The sequence below is a fragment of the Haliotis rufescens genome, unplaced genomic scaffold (assembly GCF_023055435.1).
Source record: "Haliotis rufescens isolate VD_foot unplaced genomic scaffold, xgHalRufe1.0.p SCAF_22, whole genome shotgun sequence".
NCBI classification, from domain to species: Eukaryota; Metazoa; Mollusca; class Gastropoda; order Lepetellida; family Haliotidae; genus Haliotis; species Haliotis rufescens.
This window is the reverse complement of record NW_025963913.1, coordinates 2,224,118-2,243,958: the sequence shown is the minus strand read 5'-3', so window position 1 is coordinate 2,243,958 and position 19,841 is coordinate 2,224,118. Positions and strand designations below refer to the sequence as shown.

Genomic DNA, 19,841 nt, shown 5'->3' with positions numbered 1-19,841 from the left:
TGACCAACCAATGGAATGACCAATCAGAAGGCAGCTACCTGCCCTAATTTCAAATTGGCGACTACGCTTCGAAACATATTTTGACAAATTCTCGATTACAAATTTGAAACCTCAACAAAAGAACATTCTGGAATGGCTAATAGATGGTCTAGATTGTATTGATTCAGTCATTAAGCCCGTAACTATCGTTCGGAGTTAAAGTTTTCGAGATTGTATGATTAGAAATCCCATTCCGACTGTCACTTTCATAATCTGGTAAGCGATGCCCTGATTGGTCAGATGAAAGTTCGTTCTGACGTGACCCCTAATGGGATGTCCTCAGATCTTTGTTTAGCGGTAGCGGGAACTGAGGTCTGATTTCAATGAGATTGGGTAACCAAGTTGACAATAGCTTGTCAGCTATTCCTTGATCACCTGAGTGTTGCCGCGTATACCTGTAAGATTGCTCACTCAACAATCACAGTGTATGGTGGGTTTACTGTTTAACACCAAACTCAGCAACATTCCAGTTATACTGTAAATAATTGAGTCTTGACCAGACAATTCAGTGATCGATATTGTAAGCAACCATCCAGACCATGGGGATACGATGACATGCGGGCTTGAGTTGGATTTAACACAGCTTTTAATAGTATATCCAGTTACATCACGGTGTGTCGGCTTAATGTGGAAGGAAAGCCCGAAGTAATGCAGTTCTCAGACGTTTACCACTTCGGTGAACCCACGAGCATGGGTATGGTGCTGACAAACCTAGAAACATAATCGGGGCGAACCGGGATTCGAACCCATAATCATAGGTTTAAGGCGTGCCCAAGGGACGCAACTCTGCACAGCAAATCACGGCGCTTTAGACGACTGGGCCACCCGTGCCCCCTACGATGACGTGCAATCAACCAAGTCACTGAGTGACAACAGATCCATTAAGCCGCCTCTTATGACCAGCACAGGATGCTGGGGGCCAAGTGTAATCCAGAAGCACCACATGGGTGTCAAGGTATGTGTGAATGTTGTTTTAGGCTTCATATATAAGTAAGGCCAGACAAGTTAGTTGGATGGAGGAGGGAAAATATAGATTCATACTTTTTTTTCGTATTACGGATTTATTGGGCAAAATTGGTTGGATGGAGGAGGACAAATAAACAGCCTTGAAAATGACGTTTTGTGACAAATCCTCAACTGTGTCAGTAAGCAATCTCATTAAAATCAGATCTAAGTTCTCGATGCCGCTAAACAAAGATCTGAGGGCATCCCATTACGGGTCACGTCAGAACAAACCTTTCGCAAACTTTGACCGACCAGTGAAATGACTAAGAAGAAGTTGACATCAGCCAATTAGAAAGCAGCTTTCTTGAGCTTTACGGCACTCATTTCAACCTGGCGACTTCCATTTCAGACTACGCTTGAAAAATATGATGACACAGTTATCGAACAAACGAACATTCCCGGAATGTCTAATATATGATTGAGATTGTATGGCAGTGCAATGCCTCCTCCATTAAAAAATGTTTATCCCACAGAAGCGAGACATAGACGATAATTGTGACGGAATCAGTCGTACGGGCCATAACTGTCGTTCGAAACACCCTGTGTTAACGTTTTCGAGGTTGCATGATTAGAAAACACATTCTAACTGTCACTTTCATGATCTGGTAAGCTACGCTTTGATTGGTCGGATGAAAGGTCGTTCAGACGTGACCCGTTATGGGATGTCCTCAGATCTTTGTTTAGCGATAGAGAGAACTAAGATCTGATTTTAATGAGATTGTGTCAGTAAGCTCCATTTTTCTTGAGGAGGCAGCTATTTCATTTTGTGAGTTACACAAAAGTAATTTGACGACATTGGGCAAAACCAAACGCAACCGTAACAAATTCCCAAATCCCACAATACTTGACTTGGTGCCATTTTGAGTGATGCACAAATATGCATAAACAGTAATCAGCCAGAATTGATTGGCTCATGAAACTGTCCTTCGCACAACACTACATAGTTTCTCATTGGTTCCCTTTCTTGGACTTACTAAATCTCATCCAAAATTTTATAAACACATTTTTCCACTTTAGGTTTATATAGAAGAATGTCATATCAAAAGTTGATAAAATCATGAAAATGTCCCTTCCTGTTTGTCCCTAGCAAATCCCTGCAATGGGCAACAAAATTCCACTGGAAGGTTGAAAATCCATACCACAATATATTCTCTATTACCAGGGTAGGCCAGTAATCAGAAATGAACTGACTCTAATTTATATCAATATCACAAGTCAACTGATCCGTAAGTATTCACAACAATCTGAATAAAGCTCTGATACTCGTACAATGGATCCGTGAACACTTGGGTAAGATTAACTCTTCAGCAACCCATGCTTGCTGTAAAAGGCATATACTTGTCATAAGAGGCGACTAACAGGGTCAGGTGGTCAGGCTTGCTGACTTGGTTGATGCATGTCATCGTATCCCAATTGTGTGGATAGATGTTCATGATGTCAATCACTGGATTGTATACTTGATTATTTACAGCCTGCCATCATACAGCTGGAATATTGGAGTGAAGCTTTTAACAACAAACAAACAAACTCGTACAATGTACAAAAACGGTCAAAACAATTTCTAAATGATAAAATATTCTCGATCACATGATTTGCACGATGGTAAGGAGAGAAAGGTTTATTTCAGATGCAACAATATACAGTTAGTTTTAACACAAGAATAATCAAGCATGTCTCTTCAGGTAACCTGGGGCTACAATGAGTTCATGCAATATAACAAAACGCTATTGATCTTGGACAGAAATTTTGTCCTGCCAGGTAGCTGAAACATGTTCGCTGATTTCATTAGCTTGGCGACCTTGTATTGACAATTCTGTCATAAACACTGTCGTTCATGATTTATCGCGACAGTCTTCATAAAACTCATCTCAACTGACCATGCATTCTTTGGGTGGACACAGCCCATACTGACATCTCCAAGATTAGCCATAAATGGGGGCCATAAAATTATTAAGTGTGGAATGATACACTGACATACTGCACTGCTATACTGGGCCTTGGAGTATAATGATACACAATACATAGACCAGGGCCCTGTTCCACAAAGTGATTAAGGAGGGGAGGGAGGATTTTATCCCCCCCAAAAAATTGTCCTATAAAAAATCTTTAAAAAAAATAAATTCTGTCCATACTATTGGAGAAAAGTTTTTTGTCTGCCACAAAAATTACACTGACGCAATGTGTTTTTTAGAAGAAAAAAATTGGAGCTCATGGTTTTAACTAAGAAAATATCTGTTTTTTTGCAGAAAAACAATCTGGTCTCAATACAGAATCCCAGCCCTCCCCAGAATATCAAATGATCGGTCCTTAAGTATGGGAGTTTTATCTTCTTAAAGTTAAGATTGCTTTGTGTAACTGGGCCTTGTACACACATATTTTGTACTTACTTAAAAAATACAGTTTGAGAGTGTAAAAAAGTGTTATGACTAAGTTTTGCCCTGAACTATTGTAGTTATAGCACGGGGACATTGGATTTTACAGTAATTTAGGACAAAATGAAAGTCTATTAAACTGCACATTGGGGTAGAGCAAACTTTATTACTTTTCTAAGAAACAAATTTAAGATTAGCTTTGGGTTTTATCTTTGTAAATAATGATGTTACCAAGGATATGTTAGATCATGGGCAGGTAATTTGAACAGTGTCATGACATCAGCCCATTCTCTAAAAGTACTTTATCAGTCAGAGCCTTTGATCTTTAAGCAAAGAATTAATCAAAGAATAACTTTATCTTCCAACAAAAACAGTGTGCTTTTTATAACGTTTGCTTGTCATCAATTTAACGTGTTAAAGGCATCCCTTCTTGTAATTGGTTGACACTCTCTCAACAGCCAATCGCAAAGCTTAAAATGTAGGGCACTTCAAGCCGCTGGTTACACAAAGGGCCAAGTGCGGGAATAACGTGAGATTGAAACTAGCTGTTTCAGATCGTTTGGCCTTCCCTGTTACTTTTTGTATGGACAATTAACATGCAAGAAAAAGTCTGTCCCGACTGTTTCACTCATCTAAAATACGTGAGTAGCACCACCAACTTGACGACAGACCTTCGGCGCCATCACACAATCATTTACATTACCAGTGCAATGCAGAATGCCGAAGTTGCTACTGAACCAAGCTTCATGTTTACTTGGCAAAGTTACGTGAGGAGATTCTGCATCAAGATTAAGTGACTTACATGTTTTAGATAAAATTACAAAAATACCTTTTCACTTCATGGCCTTTGTGTTGCTATTCTGGCATATTGAGATACATATTGCATCCTGACTAGTGTATTGAGATACGCAGCAAGTAGAGTAGGAAGGTATCACTGAACTCCTAAAATCTATGTTCTTTATTTGGTTCCAGTTTTTGATGAAACTCAACAACTTCTGCAGTTTGAAAAGATGTTGCTAAAGTGAGTGAGTAGGGCCTATGTCACATTCAGCAACATTCCAGCAATATTCCAGCGACAGGGACACAAGAAAAGGGCTTCACACATTGTACCCAAGCTGGGAGTAAAACCTGAGCCTTTGGCTTGATGAGTTATCACTTTAACTACTAGGCTACCCACTTGGTGGTTCGATCCACAGCCGCGTCATACAAAAAGACGTTAAAAGGTGGTAATACTGTGCTAGTTTGTTTATTTGTTGTTTAACGCCACACTCAGCATATTCCTGCTATATGACAGCACTCTGTAAGTTATCAAGTCCGGACCAGACAATCTAGTGATTGACAACATGAGCATCGATCCACGCAATTGGGATCGATGACATGAATCAACCAAGTCAGCGAGCCTGACCACCTGATCCCGTTAGTCGCCTCTTACGACAAGCATAGTCGCCTCTTACGGCAAGCATGGGTTGCTGAAGACCTATTCTTACCCGGATCTTCACAGGTCTACTATACTGGGTCTGAGTTGGGTATTCATATTGAACTGCGGCATGGTGTCTCAATGGGCTAGCACTATAAAATCAGCATTAGTCCGGACTAAAACAAGCAGCCACACAAACACGCACATTATATAAGCGAAGAGACGCTAAACCCCATGTCACCTCACTACTGCCTAAAGGTACTGTTAAAAAAATTCCATGTGTCTATTTCATCAAATAAAAGAGTATATTTATTAGACTACTTTCGTTTTAACAAAATCACGTAATGGGAGACATTCAGTGCTGGTTGTAATCGATTGCAATCAATCAGTCAGGCAGTTTAGAGGGTCCTATGTTATCAGTATATCAGTGTCACTTCACATGTCATGTACATATCAGTTCTACTGATGACAACAAGTAGAGGCAGGACTGTTATTGGATTGCTTTATGACTGACTACTCAGGAACTCGATTGATCTATACGTGTTGAACATTTCTGTTTTAACAAGGGCAGTGTCGTTGAGAACACTTAAACAAATACCAATAATCAGACATCCTGTTGGAACTGTGCTCAACTGGCTTTCCTTGACCTATCATATACTTTACATATGACTTCTGCATATTTCCAGGAACAGGCCAAATTCTTTTAAAGGATTTTGCAAGGACACTGAATAGCTTACAGTCTGTAGCCTATATACAATGTTATACAAAACTTGGTATGCATACCATAACAAACTGTAAATACAACTCATAATCCATACTTTTCAATTATTTTAGTGAAAGATTGATCAAAACTATTTTTTTTAATGATTATGTTTCTTTTAGGAGTAACAAAACTATTCTTCTTGTTCGTACACTTAAATTTCAAAGGCGATACCTAAGCATGACTTAATTTGAAAAATTTTTTTAGATCATTTTGGATGACAATCAGTCAGTGTTATGAAAAAATGAACCGATCTGAAACCCTGCACTGTTTTATAACCCTCCCTCCAGCTTCAAACATGTCTTCACCTTAGAAATATCACTGAAAAAACAAAAATATTGACGGCGAGAAATAGATATGAAAACATAATCCCTGAGTCAATAAATGAACAATTTTGATCTTAGACCATTAGTGTGAACACAAACAAAGACCAACAACCCTATTCAGAACCATTTGCACAGAAAATGTGCGAAAAGGAACCGTAGAATTGGTATTCTGCCCACCAACAAACTGTCCGTCAGTAGCTCTTCTTTAGCAATAACACCAAATTCTACGATAACAAGAACCCTATACACATCCCCAGGCTTTGTAAGAGGGACAAATTTCCTGATCCATAACAAACATTAAGATCGTGCTGGAGGCTTTAAAACATTTCAACAATACTACAGATAAGCCGAACGACGTCGTCAAGTAAGTCCCAGTAACAACAAGTCAAAACAAGCCTGAAATCTGCAGCCTGTTTCACTCCTCCAGACGAATTACACGTTTCCAACCTGACCACGAGAGTCGTCCTTTACAATGTGAAACTAATGTCAACATCGCAAGAGAGTCAAGTTTAACTGTGAGAGATTTAGTATGCAGTCTCAAGTAGATTTTGAACAATATGGCCATTATTCTGCCGTCAGGGAAGCCTGGCTCTATTCTGTGGTGATATATACCTGTTGGGGGTGCCATACTGTGTTCTTGTATTTACTTCTGTCACAATTTGTTGCGTTATCCTCCTGTGATTAGGTATGTAATTAAATGTTGGAATAAGGTTACAGTTATTAGGTTGACGGACGCAGACAGGTATATTATTGCTAGTCTTTTGTTGATTAATGGCGGCGGTTCTGTGTTGTGCTGTTATATAACAATAGGCTCGGGTCTAGATTAGGGAAAGATATGGGTGAACTCAATACTGTTATTTGATCCTGTTTGTGATCTGAGTGTGGCGTTTACATTGAAATGTAATATATTGGAAATTGCTTTGATGGAACAATTTGTCACAAAAGGTATAAACTGTTATATGGAAACTGGAAATTTAGATCTTTAAGATGGATATACATTTTCCTGAGCAAAATATTATTAGGATGAACAAACCTGTTATTTTATCAGTGATTAATAAGAATTAATAAGATAATCATGTTTCACTCTAGGAATTTTCTGACATGGGCCCTTTATGTGAAAATTTCAAATATTCCAGAGTTATACCCACACTTGCCCATACAGCACAATGTTAAAATGTCCCATTGTATTTTAAAATGTGGGCCTTGTTTCAAATTTAGGGCCCCACCCTAGAATTATCCCTGGATAATACATCATAAAATTGAGAATGTGGGATATGTAAGAATGTAAGGCTAGTATACTTCAAAGTTCATGGCACAGATTGTAATTGTGATTTTACATATACCGTAATCAACGTAATAAGCGCCCCGCTCAAATAAGCGCCCATGGAGATATTTGCTAGCGCCCATGGAGATATTTCCCAACTAGCACCCCTTCTGATTCATCAGTGTACACAAAACTTACTTATTTGAGTATAAAACTCACTCATGTGGGCGTCGACGATCATTTTATTCATCATTAATGTGGAGTTGCGTTATCACAAATACATAGATATGTAAGTTAATACTTGCAAGTATCTAAAGGGGTAAAATACTGAGAGCGGTCGTTTTCTGCTTTTGCCAACCCACGAAATTTACGATCTTTCAATTCTGTATTTTTTTCACCAAAATTATATTCCAATAAGTGCCCCCTAGTTCTAATTTTGAGAGCGCCCTGGGTGCTTATTACGTCGAATACGGTATTATATTAATATGCAGCTGATCCTGCTGAAATCATGTTATAAATCACATTCAGTTACCCATTTGTCTTAAGTGTAAAATCTCCTCGAAAATAAAATTGATAACTTAACAAAAATCATATTTCTTACTTTGAAATGAGGACAAACATACAGGTTACACAGAAAATGTTATCTTAACACTTAACAGTGAAATCGTATTGAAAGAAAGCATATACAAAATCTGAAAATGATATGTTGTTGATTATTTGTCATGGTAAATAAATCCTTGATAAGAAGCTGTATCAACATCATTATTAAACTCATAAAGCACCAAACCACCCTTTCTATTTCAGCCATATCATGTTAGATCTATCAGCTCATGATATAAACTACCATTTTATTTCACTCTGATAACACCATTTTCCCTTTACTTCACTTATGTCTGTGTTACACCCTTGGCATTCTGTTGATCAATGAAATATACAACATTACCTACTGGTAATTTATCACGTCGATTTCATATGTACTGACATTGACGACACCCATATCACAATACACCAAATACATTACCATTAAAAAGCATTAAAGACTCTATACGGAAATAAGTTTTATTTATCTGTCATTTTTTCTGTAAGGAATACTTAGTCCATTTCAATAACATAATTGTAAATTTCTATCACCTGTCTGTCTTGACAACCTTTCAGTGGTATGAGCGTCATAGTAATAATGAATTCTGATTTATGCTGTCACATAAATGCACTCACATCGCCAGTGAGCAATGCATTTCTTTACTGCGGTAAGTGCACCTAAGACGAATCCATTAAGTCTACACAATAATCCTATCACCCACCTACTTTCAATTGAATCATTCATTTTTTCATTTTTTGGGTAATCCTGAAATAAGTTTCTTTATCCGCAAATTGAAAATCAATAGATTATATTACACTGGAAGACTGATCTCTTTTCCATATGCAAGACAAATATAGTACTTGCTTTCCCCAGCAATCACCTAGATATAGCTGTCTCTATATGGTCGAAAATATGCTGAGGTGGCATTAATCTTTAACTCACTCACTCACTCACCTAGATGTACAATACATAGGCACACTGTTAAATGAAGGAAACTTCATGGAATGGATACCGTAAAGTTGGGGAAATTGAAATGAATTGTCGCTTTATACCTTCCATTACAATGCCTCAGACAATTTTTGCAATTTATATTGTTCTGAAATTACAAAAATATAAAAATAAATAAATAAAAATTCTAGCCAGTTCTTCATTTTAGGCCACAAAATTTGATAAACAGAAATATAACTTGCTATCAGTATCACCTTAATACAGACAGAGTTATTTAGATACAGAATTAAGTGAAATTAACTTATTTCTTAGAAACCAAACACACATATTAAACTCTTTAAAAGACTGATTGTTCAATAAGTCCAATAGCAACCTTACTCAAATTAAATTTACACAAAAAACGCGAGTCAGCAGATTGGAATTCAGTAAGTACAAAGCAGTATTATATCTTCAAGTATGTTATCCAAGAAATTACTGAATAGACATCTGTACAGTAATCAAGAAATCACTGCTGGCAAAGGGAGCTTTATTCTCTTCAAGAAAGATAATGCTGAAATAACATGTCTACAAACGTAGCCCTTGTCTCTCGTTAAAGTCTATCTCTATATCTTATGGCAGCGGTTCAAGGCAATTGTATGGCTGTGCAAACTTGTTAGCCATTTACATTTGTGACAAAGCAAGATGTTAGAGGAGATTTAAACTCTTTTATTCGTAGAGAGATCAATGCTAGTACTTTGTGGTCACTGAGGGGTCAGCAGAGTCCAAGTGGGCAGACACTTTGTTTACTGTCGCTGTATTGTCAGATGTTTTAGAGATCCAAACATACTAGATTTCAGATGTCTTTAGTACACAATTAGGGGTCTTAACAACAGCTGATGTTTCAAGATACAAAACGAGGACACATTACGGTGTGTTTTTATTTCATTTTCTTTAAAAGTCTAGGCCAATTTCTTGAAAATGATTTTCAAATATGTTGTCAGGGTTGGTATGTGGTAAATTGTGCGAAAAAATTCATTAAAGTTTTAAAACAAATATACTCATATATTTTTATGAATAAAATATATGTTAGGAAATTTTCTTTGGGAGTGTTACTGCCCACTTAAAAATAGTGCAACAATAAATGATGGACAAAAAGGACATGACATGCTAACTTTCAGACAGGTGAGCTAAGAGTGAATGAGTTAGGTCTAAAGCCACTTTTGACAGTATTCCAGTTATATCATAGCATATCTGAGCTTAATTGAGGAAAGCCTGAAGTTATGCAGGTCCCAGACGTTTACCACTTTAGTGAAATCTCTGATATTATTAATTGTCTTACAATTAATTAAACCTTGTAAAGTGTCAACTGACAATCAAGTACATGCATACTGAAATTATACATCACCAATTGACAATACATGGTACAAAATTAACATAAGTCAGCTATTGAGGAGCTAGTAAAATTAGAAGGACCAGTGACATAACCTTGCAGGCCACCACTTTCACAATTACAGTGTTCAAACTCAAGTAGGGTACTGGGGTCCTTGAGGTTTGCTTCTATTAGGGCTGGGACAGGTAACTCGGGTACTCGGGCCGGGTGGGTATTGAGTAGGACCCGAGTACCCACAGGACTACCCGGACCCGTGGTTAGTCACGTGATATATTGTTTCATGACACGAATTCACAATATAAATACATGGTTACACGACAATTTTAAGTATCCAATGTTCGCATTTCTTCATGACTATGAACACGTTCCTTCTGACTTATATATGTTTGAAAAAAGCTAATACTTTAGTCAACTTTAGTGTATGCATGACCACATCGTTTTATACATGTATCTAAATACATTTTGCCAGGGCTACTGTCAAACTATTCCCAATCAGACATTTTGTACCTGTCTCTTGACACCAATAGCGGGTACCTGGGTAGGGTCGGGTAATAGGGGTGTGGGTACCTGGGTAGTAAAATGGGATTCGTCCCAGCCCTAGCTTCTGTAGTATTTAAATCTAGGGACCACTAAATTGTAAACTTTTAATAATAGGCTTAATTTTGAACACTGCAAATAGTACATTGCAACTCTGTAGCAGATAATTATTGCTGACTAGAGAAAATAAAAAATATATTTCTAACTGATGATGCAATATAGGAAGTTTCTTACAATAATGCTTAACAATTAAGCAAAAGAGCATACCATATTCAACGTAATAAGCACCACACTCTAATAAGCGCCCACGCAAATATTTGCTAATATTTTGGCTAGTGAACAATCCCAATTAGCACCCTTTCCGATTGATCAATGTAAACAAGACTTATTTATTTGTGTATAATACGCACTCGTGTGTTATATGCACCCTTAATTATGGGTCAGACATGCACATGCAAGTAATTCAATCATGGCAGTCCGTGATTTCAGCCATTAGTCTTGTAACATTTCTTTTGGTCCAGGAAGGATTGCTAGTAACCTTAATGCTAAAACTATTTAAACTGATGTCACAAGTGATGTCAAGAGAGAGTTTGGGGCACATATTGATGATATGGCTTCAAAGAGTTCAATTTTGTTTTTGTTTGACATCAAATATTTTAAAATTCAACTGACAATATACTAACTACCATTGAGCATAAATCAGGGGCAATCCAACTCAGTTAATACATCATTGTAACAACCAGGAAAATATCGATCTATTCCCTTAGTTACAGCATACTGGATTTTATAATTTATGAATAATAGATGATTTCTCTCTGATTCAGACAGACAGACAGACAGACAGACAGACAGACACAGACACAGACACAGACAGACAGACACAGACAGACAGACAGACAGACAGCACTATAGGAATGCAATAATTTTTATGTTAAGCACTATTTCACCTCTCATCAACATTTCTAGATATAACGATGAAGTAATTATATGAGTTTATTGGGTGGGATGAATGCCGCTTTGAACCGAATTTCTTTTATTACACGGCATGTCAGCTGAATGTGGAAGAAAGGCCCAAAGTGTAGTAGGTTGCAGACGTTTACCGTTTTGGTGAATCCCACAACCATGGTTCATGGTGCTGACAGACCAAAGATCATGATTAGGATAAATCATGGATTCAAACCCATGCAACCCTGCACAGCCAATTGTGGTGCTTAGTGGTCTCACCTGTGCCCCATAATAGAGCAGAAAATATCACTAAGCTCTAGATTCATAATAGAACATAGCACTGAGACCCAGATTCATCATAGAACATAGCACTGAAATCTAGATTCATATTAGAACATAGCACTGAAATCAAGATTCATAACAGAATATAGCACTAAACTCTAGATTCATAACAAAATATAGACTGAAATCTAGATTCATATTAGAACATAGCACTGAAATCTAGATTCATAACAGAATATAGCACTTAAATCTAGATTCATATTAGAACATAGCACTGAAATCTAGATTCATAACAGAATATAGCTTTTAAATCTAGATTCATATTAGAACATAGCACTGAAATCAAGATTCATAATAGAACATAGCACTAAACTCTAGATTCATAACAGAATATAGCACTTAAATCTAGATTCATATTAGAACATAGCACTGAAATCAAGATTCATAACAGAATATAGCTTTTAAATCTAGATTCATATTAGAACATAGCACTGAAATCAAGATTCATAAAAGAAACATAGCACTAAACTCTAGATTCATAACAGAATATAGCACTTAAATCTAGATTCATATTAGAACATAGCACTGATATCTAGATTCATAACAGAACATAGCACTGAACTCTGGACTCAAACCCATGATCAGCAGATACTTGTACGACTAAGGGGGGCAACTCTGCACAGCCAATAGTTGCACCTTGGATGACCTCCAGCTAAGCCCCTACACAAAGCAGACCATAACAAAGAACAAAGCACAGAACCCACCTGACAATCTTGAGGAGTCTGCATGGAGGGTATTCTTTCCCCGATCCGCCCTGCTCATTCCTGGTTTCTTGGACTGACCAGACTGCTTGCTATCACTACGTCGAGTTGTCGCTATACCAGTAGTCCGATTTGAGTCCTCATCCTCGACTATTTCCGGCAAACCCGACTTGGGCACTTTCTTCTTTAACTTGTCTTGTTTATCAGTCCGAGTCGACCTCCCGTCCTCGTCAATACCTTGTTTATCATCGTCACTCGGGATGTCAGTAACTTTTCGATTAAACATCTCCCTTGCTACTATCGTCTGCCATTCCCGAGGAACATGTATCACATCTGCAGTGAGATCTTTATAATTGAGCATTAACTGGTATTCCAAACTCTTTGGAATAAATTCCCCAAGGCTTTCATAATTGTATATAATTCTCCCTAACTGGTAAAGAATACTTAAGGCTGACCTCCTTGCCTCCTCAAAGAGATATCTTTGTGAGTCCTCATCGTTGGACAGAGTGGTGTCCAGATGGTTCTTAACATGCTGAAATGCCTGGTTAATCTCTGGCATAAGACTTTTCTTCCCCAATCCATCTCCGAACAAATCTTCTTCCTGCTTTTGCTTTTCCTTGCTGGCCAGGTAGGCAGCGACCCGAGGATTCAGGTGAGCGAATTTTAAACTGTCCGGTAAGTCCTCTGGAAGTTTCCGGAATCGTTTAGTTGGATAATGGAATCCAGCTTGTTGGAAAAAGTAAGGTTCCTCCATCTTGGGAATAATCACAGCCCTTTATTTGTTTTTTTCTCTATGTCATGATCGCATATTCTGCCCATCAGCATCCTGAAATGACCAAAAAATATTCACTAATGATTCATCCCCACAGTGTAACTAAACAATCAGAAACCATCCGAACTGCTAAGAGTCCTGTTGCGATGTGGCCAATAGGTTCTGAGTTGAGACGGTTATAATGCGATTGCAGAAATATTGATCAGTATTGTTTACACTGTAGAGACTGACCCGATGACTGGGTGATGAATATGCATAATTCCTGTCTGATGAATATGCATGAGTTATATACATTATGTTGGCAACAAGCAGGATCAGTGAGTCAGTCACACCCACAGCTAATGGACATGCCCGGCATACCTTGTCTTGGGACATTGCACTGGAGACATTTGTCTTCCTCATAATAAAGAAGTTGACATCCATTCTCTTCCTTATGTATAAATAATGCAGACTGAAATGCAGGTGATTATCTGAAACTACCGTAATCGACATAATAAGGCTCCGCTCTTATAAGCGGCGATATTTGCTTATATATTGGCTTGTGAACAATCCCAATTAGCACCCCCTCGATTGATCAATATACACAAGACTTATTTATTCGCGTATAATATGCACTCCTGTGTTATATGCAACCTTAATTATGGGCAATTAAATTCTGGAAAAATATATCTGTCGTAGATGAACATTTCAGGCTGTCAGCATAAACCACGAAATTTATCTTTTATCTTTTTTTTTCACCAAAATAATATTCCAATAAGAGCCCCCAATTTTTAATTTTTAGAGCGCCCTGGGCGCTTATTACGTCGAACACGGTAGTTCAATTTCCCCAGTGCTGCATAATAAAATGTGATCCTTCTAAAACACCATGTTGAGTCCAAAAATATTGTTTATTTTTGTCCAGACAGTGACCTGTGGTGCCAAATAGCCAAAGTAATTTTTCTTTGTTCAAACAAATAACGGGGTTCAAAATTATCATTAGTCTCATAGTCCAAGACTATAATTTAGTATTTAAAACTCAGGAAGGATTCCTTTACCAGTGACATTTTCTTGTGGACCACAACGTCTAAGACGGCAACTTTGCAGCTAATCATTTTTGCACACGAGTGAAAGTACAAATTAATTTATAACCCTGAGTAAATTAATTATCAATGTTTATCCTCACATGTTTTACTAAAAAACACCTCACTTCACATATTTTATTTTCCTAAAGTACCTTAAAAATTAAATTCTATGTCTGTTCTCTTCTTAATTTACATACCACTGCACATATAGTCCCAGTAAACATTCATCTTCATATGAATCACAACCATCAACATATACAATAAACATGCCTTGAACAGCTTGCTAATGAAAAAATCAAAACATAATAAAAAATAACTTGATCTGCCTCACATCGTTTAAATTTTGAATGAAAATCAAATAATTAATTTATTCAGGACTTATACTGATAATCAATATTTATATAAATAGACTGCCCATTCTGAATTTTTATGATTTCTTTGAACATTTCTCAGAATTCTGTGAAGCAATTTAACACTAGTATCCCATTCACCAGAACAGTAGTGAGTGAGTGAGTTAAAATGTAACGTAAAGCGAAGAGACCAAGTTGATATATACACAATTTAATCACGAATACAAAGTAATATTTAAAAACAATTTATCAAACATATTTGAGCATAACAATATCATTCATACATTTTAAAACACCGGCTATAGTCCACCAGTAACCAAAGCTAGGCAACCTCAATGGGGATCATGGGGACTTACGGTGCCACCAGCACAGTAAACTAACACCTGAACAGCACTTATTTCAAACACTGTGTACTGTATTCGACGTAATAAGCGCCCCGCTCTAATAAGCACCCTCGGCGACATTTGCTAATATTTTGGCTGGTGAACAATCCCATTTAGCACCCCTTCCGATTGATCAATGTACACAAGACTTATTTATTCGCGTATAATACGCACTCATGTGTTATATGCACCCTTAATTATGGGCAATTAAATTCTGGAAAAATATATCTGTCGTACATAAACATTTCAGGCTGTCAGCATAAACCACGAAATTTATCTTTCAACTGTTTTTTTCACCAAAATAATATTCTAATAAGAGCCCCCTATTTCTAATTTTGAGAGCGCCCTGGGCGCTTATTCCGTTGAATACGGTATTTCTTTTACTGAAACCCTTCCCTAGGTCTTGCCTATTAAATATGGTTTATTTCTCTTCATTCAGTACTTATCAAACAAACAAAGCTAATCTGCTGTTATCAGAAAATCTTAAGCTGAAACGCACAAACAGACAGCCTTATTGATGTATCAAGAAATATTACATGTAAGTTTCAATAAATGTTATGATTACTATAAGGTACCTTTGTAATTTGACAGTAAGCCCCTTACAGTGTCAGATAGTCATTATCATGTTACTAGCTAATGCTTGTAAATACAGCAGTAATTCCACTGTCAAGATGTCGATCAAGCCTCTCTCATGTGGTATGATGAACGACATCTTGATCTTCTTACTCTGAGATGTTATTAGATGACTGCTACTCAAATGACCAGAGAGCACTTATATGTTAATTATTGGCAAAATGGTCCTGAAACAGAATTATGTTTAGAAGTAAGAGTGATATTTGCTTGCATGACATTGCTGAGCATTAGTCATGTGAGTTAGGTCACTCCTAAAAGTATGACCATTTCAGTTACATGGCAACCATCTTCCTGAGGCAAGGGTGTTAACTGATTATAAAAGTCCAGTTTCCACTCTTGCCGAGCTAGGCTGGAATTTCCAAGCTCGACCGTAGCGCCGCCAGTTGCTATTATGAGTTATGTCCCTCCTATTGACCAATCAGATTCAATCTCTCATATCACTTGCATTTGCATCAAACAAAATGGTGGTGCCCGGTCAAGACGATCTATTCATGGTCCATATTGTAAAATAACGGGTATTACCTCGCGAAGTGAATCATATCACTTGAGCACCTTGAAAAAAAACATGAAAAGATTGGCAAATATCTGTCAACACCCAGTTGGCGGTACGCTTGCTTTGCAAATCCTGCAGTCGACTGAAATCTTCAGGCTGAATTCCATGTTTACGAACTGTATGTCCAGTTCGTTATGCAATTTTGATTGCATTACGTATCTATAGACTCGTTAGTCCAGCCAAAATGTAACTCCAGATTCCAGCCTAGTTCGGCAAAGGTGGAAACTGGACTTTTAAAGTCTGTTAGCTCCCTTGCCTCAGGGAGATGTCAGCTTCATGTGGTAGGGAAGCTCAAAGTGATGGAGGTTGTAGATGTTAAACACTGTAGTACAACCAATAAGTAGGTGAGGAGAGGTGATGTGGGGTTCAATGCTGCGTTCAACATCTTTGCCTGTTTTCCTTTGCTTGTTTGTTGTTTAACGCCGCACTCAGCAATATTCCAGCTATATGGCGGCGGTCTGTAATTAATTGAATCTGGACAAGACAATCCAGTGATTGACATCATGAGCATTGATCCATGCAATTGGAATATGATGACATGCATCCTCACGGCTCAAAATTATTGCAATTATATATCATTGTGCATAGTGTGTACTAGTCCACTGAGATACCATTCCACAGTTTAACATGGATAACCCACTCAGACCTAGTATACTGACTCCAAGCCAGTCCTTGATTTAGCCCCTAATAACGAGTGCCAGATAGGGTAACAACAAGTACCAAATTTTAACTCTTTTGGTAGGATGCGGCCAGGGATTGAGCCACCAACCTTCCGCTCTCCGGGCAGACACTCTATCCACTTGACCACAGAGGTGATCCCCACAAACAAGGGTGAGGCATTGCCAAACCATATACAGCTTTTTACATTATGCCCAAGGTGACACGTGTACTGGTTATGATAAACATGATTATTCAGTATATTAAATGTCCACTCTATCACGATGAGTACCAAAAACTGATTTGCTGCTTTTGACACCATATAACCATAGTTTCAATTTGGAAGTGATGTCGCCATCTTTGTTTTCAGTAACATCACCTTGAATTTCTCTCACATACGAGGGTAATGTGACTGGGCTGCTATATATGTTGTCATTCAGATGGACTCAAAATAGCGCTTTATTGTAGAGGATGGGGGAAGCATATATATTATAATAGAATGAAGACAAAGCAAACTGGGTAATTGAGGATGCATGATTTTTGGTAGCTTAGAAACTAGGCCTATATTACCAAGATTTCCACAAACAGACATTTCAGTCAGTAATCAGTTGGAAAGAGTTTGTCGAAAGAATATAGTATACAAATGAAATGAAATGAACAATATACATGTAAGATGAATTTGTGCTTCTTGTGATACTAAGTTCATTGTGTATGTTGAGGGAGTGCGGATTACTAGGCCTATTATAAAATATATCAGAAAAATAACCAAGTGTTAGCAATACCTGTCAAAACACAACTATTCAATAAAATAATCGCATAATTGAAGTGAAAGAAGCTCAATCTTTATGTAAACATTGCATTTTGGATATGATGAACATCAAACACAATTTCTCAAAGTCACGGGACAGTTTGTTTTCACATTTCCAATCCCGAGTCGAGGACTGTTACTGTTACTATAGTGTTAGTGACAGGTGTCCGACCTAGGCCTACTGCTAATGTTATCAGCGTTCAGTGAGGTTTGTCACTGGACGTTTTCAATCTCCGATTGTAATTATCATTAAAATACATTGACATAATCTTACCCGTCTTAAATAGGATGACAGTGGCGTAATACCCATCCATTAACTAGTTTCTATCCATGCGGTGCGAGAACGGGCTCCGTAGGCCGCCATCTTGTTTGCTTGTTGACAACGCCATTGAGGGTTGCCCTTGTCACCTAGCAACAGGACGCCACGGGTTGAAGTGCTCGTTCGGCTCTAATCTCACCGCCACTTTACAATCAGAAGGGTCTCGGAAGTATCACCAATACATTTAAACACTCGGCATCGAGGCGTAATCTTGTCGGTATCCATTATCAATTATTTGCCACTGTGAAATCTGCTTGAGATAGTGAATTACCTACACTATAAAAGATCACAGAGACCCGACAATGACGATTTGTGATATATGTCGGGTCAAGCAGTAGAAAAACGCTTCTCCACTGTGAGAGATCTGGAGCTCTTCTGATTAATAAGTAATTTTGAATGTGATATTGTTCACCTGTGTCCAATTATCTACGTATATCCTATGACCTATCGATATAGAGAACTAACATAATATATGTCTAACAATATACATAAACTCAGAAATTAAATTTGGTGTGGTTAATTCTGACTTGACCAGTGGAATGTGTAGCTCGTCGATCTACTCACATGTAGCTGTCAATTTCCATTACCAAAAACTTTCTATACCAGCGAATGGTACATCGAATATAATAATTGATTTTGGTTCTATTTCTTATTGCCGAAATGCAAACAATACAAAGGGTACCGACAAACTTTGTATTGACATTATTACCACGCCTGCGTTGTCTAGAGGTAGAGTGTCCTCTCGGAGGGCGAAAGGTCGGGGGTTCGATCCCTACCGGCCGCGTCAAACCAAAAGACGTTAAAAAGAAGGTACTTGTTGTTACCCTGCCTGGCGCTTGGAATCAGTGGATAAAACAAGGAATGGTCAGCTCGGAGTCAGTATACTGTGTCTGAGTAGGGAGTTCATGTTAGACTGCGGCATGGTATCTCAATCAGTGGGCTAGCACTATAAAATCGGCATTAGTCTGGACTAGTACAAGCAGCCACACACACACACACACACACACACATGCATGCACGTTGCTTTAAAAGTGTAATAATCTTTCTCCTCACTTCACACACAGAGGACTTAAAATTGTGACTCGCTTATAGATATTTCAGCTGTTATTTTAAAGATAAACATATTTAAAACAAACGTACGTATTAGGCCATACAGACCGGGGCTTGCGGCCTTATGGTATTGAGATCCAGGAAACACTAACCGACAAAATGGAGACCCAGCTAGGTTTCATTTTTATACTTCGAACTCGAACTGATGTAAAAAAAATATAAATACTCCAGGGATGACGTAAATATAGATACATACATGTACTGCTTTTATCTTCCAATTCCAGAATATTATCTTCTTTGTTTTATTGCATGAACATGAATGTATTTTTGAATGGGAACTTTTGTGCCGCAGGGTGCCCTCATGCATTGAATTGTGTGACCAATTGTCACCACTTGAGTGAGTGAGTTGGGTATAACGCCGCTTTTAATAGTATTCCAGTTATATCACGGCGTGTCAGCTTAGTGTGGGAGGAAAGCCCGAAGTGATGCAGGTCTCATACGTTTACCACTTCGGTGAAACCCATGAGCACGGGTATGGTGCAGACAAACCTAGAAACATAATCTGGGTTACCGGGATTCGAACCTACAATCAAAGGTGTCTGGCGTGCCCAAGGGACGCAACTCTGCACATCGAATCGCGGCGCCTTAGA

The 19,841-nt window shown here is 38.0% G+C and overlaps 1 protein-coding gene across 2 annotated transcripts in view; it reads right to left on the bottom strand.

The window, feature by feature from the left end:
- Positions 1-18,212, bottom strand: part of LOC124136360 — a 58,453-nt gene extending 40,241 nt beyond the window's left edge. For both annotated transcript variants that reach the window (XM_048401425.1, XM_048401426.1), the window contains exons 1-2: positions 18,097-18,212; positions 12,609-13,431 (exon numbers count right to left, since the gene is read on the bottom strand). In XM_048401425.1, coding sequence (XP_048257382.1) covers positions 12,609-13,359 — 751 coding nt within the window. In that variant the 5' untranslated portion in view covers positions 13,360-13,431; positions 18,097-18,212. The remainder of the gene's footprint in view (positions 1-12,608; positions 13,432-18,096) is intronic.
- Positions 18,213-19,841: the final 1,629 nt, after the last annotated feature.